Source organism: Condylura cristata, unplaced genomic scaffold (assembly GCF_000260355.1).
Source record: "Condylura cristata isolate star-nosed mole 26May11 unplaced genomic scaffold, ConCri1.0 scaffold00025, whole genome shotgun sequence".
In the NCBI taxonomy this organism is placed as follows: Eukaryota; Metazoa; Chordata; class Mammalia; order Eulipotyphla; family Talpidae; genus Condylura; species Condylura cristata.
In genome coordinates this window covers 31,754,814-31,756,396 of record NW_004567126.1, presented here as the reverse complement: position 1 = coordinate 31,756,396, position 1,583 = coordinate 31,754,814, and the positions used below count along the sequence as shown (strand labels likewise).

The 1,583-nt window shown below is 66.7% G+C and overlaps 1 protein-coding gene across 1 annotated transcript in view; it reads left to right on the top strand.

The window, feature by feature from the left end:
• The window catches only part of PNPLA6 (patatin-like phospholipase domain containing 6), a 17,546-nt gene that overhangs the window by 15,086 nt on the left and 877 nt on the right, over positions 1–1,583 (top strand). Inside the window, exons 27-29 of the mRNA XM_012729454.1 lie at positions 100–427; positions 1,213–1,329; positions 1,501–1,577. Coding sequence (XP_012584908.1) covers positions 100–427; positions 1,213–1,329; positions 1,501–1,577 — 522 coding nt within the window. The remainder of the gene's footprint in view (positions 1–99; positions 428–1,212; positions 1,330–1,500; positions 1,578–1,583) is intronic.

Here is a 1,583-nt window from a genome sequence, read left to right as displayed (position 1 = left end):
CCTCCACGCCCGCGCCATTTGCCTGCCAGCGTGTGTCTGCGTGGGTTTTTCTGTGTGGCCATTCGCGTGACGGTGTTTTGGGGCTGGGCCCTGACGGAGAGCAGCCGCTGACCCCTGCCCCACAGCGGACATCGCGCGCAGCATGGGTGCCAAGACGGTCATCGCCATCGACGTGGGGAGCCAGGACGAGACGGACCTCAGCACCTACGGGGACAGCCTGTCCGGCTGGTGGCTGCTGTGGAAGCGGCTGAACCCCTGGGCGGACAAGATCAAGGTGCCAGACATGGCCGAGATCCAGTCGCGCCTGGCGTACGTGTCCTGCGTGCGGCAGCTGGAGGTCGTCAAGTCCAGCTCCTACTGCGAGTACCTGCGCCCGCCCATCGACTGCTTCAAGACCATGGACTTCGGGAAGTTCGACCAGATCTATGTGAGCGCTGGGGGCACGGTGCCAGCTTGGCGCCCGCAGAGCTTTACCACTGAACGCCAGAGCCGCGTGAGGGGCAGGATGCCAGGGCCCTGTGGAGAGCACAGAGGGATGCCGAGTGAGACCTGTGGGGAGCAGAGGAGCGCCCCGGAGGCGTCAGCAGGGTGTGGCGAGGGCCTGCGGCCGCGTGGGCTCTGCGGGCCGAGTGTTCTGGCCAGCTGCGCTGCCTGAAGCTGTGTGCGGTTTCTAGCAGCTTCTGCATTTGTGGTCAGTCCGTGGCAGCCGCGAGTCTGGCGGAGGAAAGGAGGGCTGTGGCCACGTGCCGCTGACCTGCTCACTTCACTCCAGCTGACACTGATTCGCAGCTGCCAGCCAGGGCCCTGGCCAGAGCGTTTTCCAGCTTCGCTGGGAAAGCGTCAGTACTGGAGGAGTGATGCCCGTTACGGGCGCGGGAGGAAGAGGTGTCCACGGAGGCGCTGCGCAGCTGCAGACCTTGCAATGAGTTTGCAGGCCACCGCCTCGTCACTTTGGGCGCCTGGCCTGCTGCGAGGGGCTGACTGGGAAAGAATGCGAAACGAGTGATTGGCCGTGTCCGGCCAGGACACGGACAGAGGTCTGGGGTGAACGCGCTGCCCGTGGCTGACGAGGCTTGGCCTCAGGTGTCAGCCGCCCCCAGGGGTCAGGCTTTTGAGGGTCCAGAGAAGGGCGCGTGAGTGGGGTCAGCAGAGAGGACAGGTAGAGCACACTGCGGGGTGCAGGCGCCGCCCCAGCCCCCTCGCTTCCTGCAGGATGTGGGCTACCAGTACGGAAAGGCCGTGTTTGGGGGCTGGACCCGGGGCGACATCATTGAGAAGATGCTCACCGACCGGCGGTCCGCGGACCTGAACGAGAGCCGCCGCACGGATGTAAGCTCGCCACCTCCCGGCGTCCACCCAGCCCCTCTGAGCCTCCCCTAGACCTCAGGTGGACGCAGACCTCTCTGGCTTTCACAAAGCCCGTCGGGGAGAGCCCCCCCCCTGGCCCGCCGGCCCCCCAGGTCCACCGAGCGGCCTCAGACCCGCCCGGGCCACCCGCAGGTTCCCGCCTTCCCCAGCTCTGGCTTCACAGACCTGGCCGAGATCGTGTCCCGGATCGAGCCGCCCACGAGCTACGTGTCCGA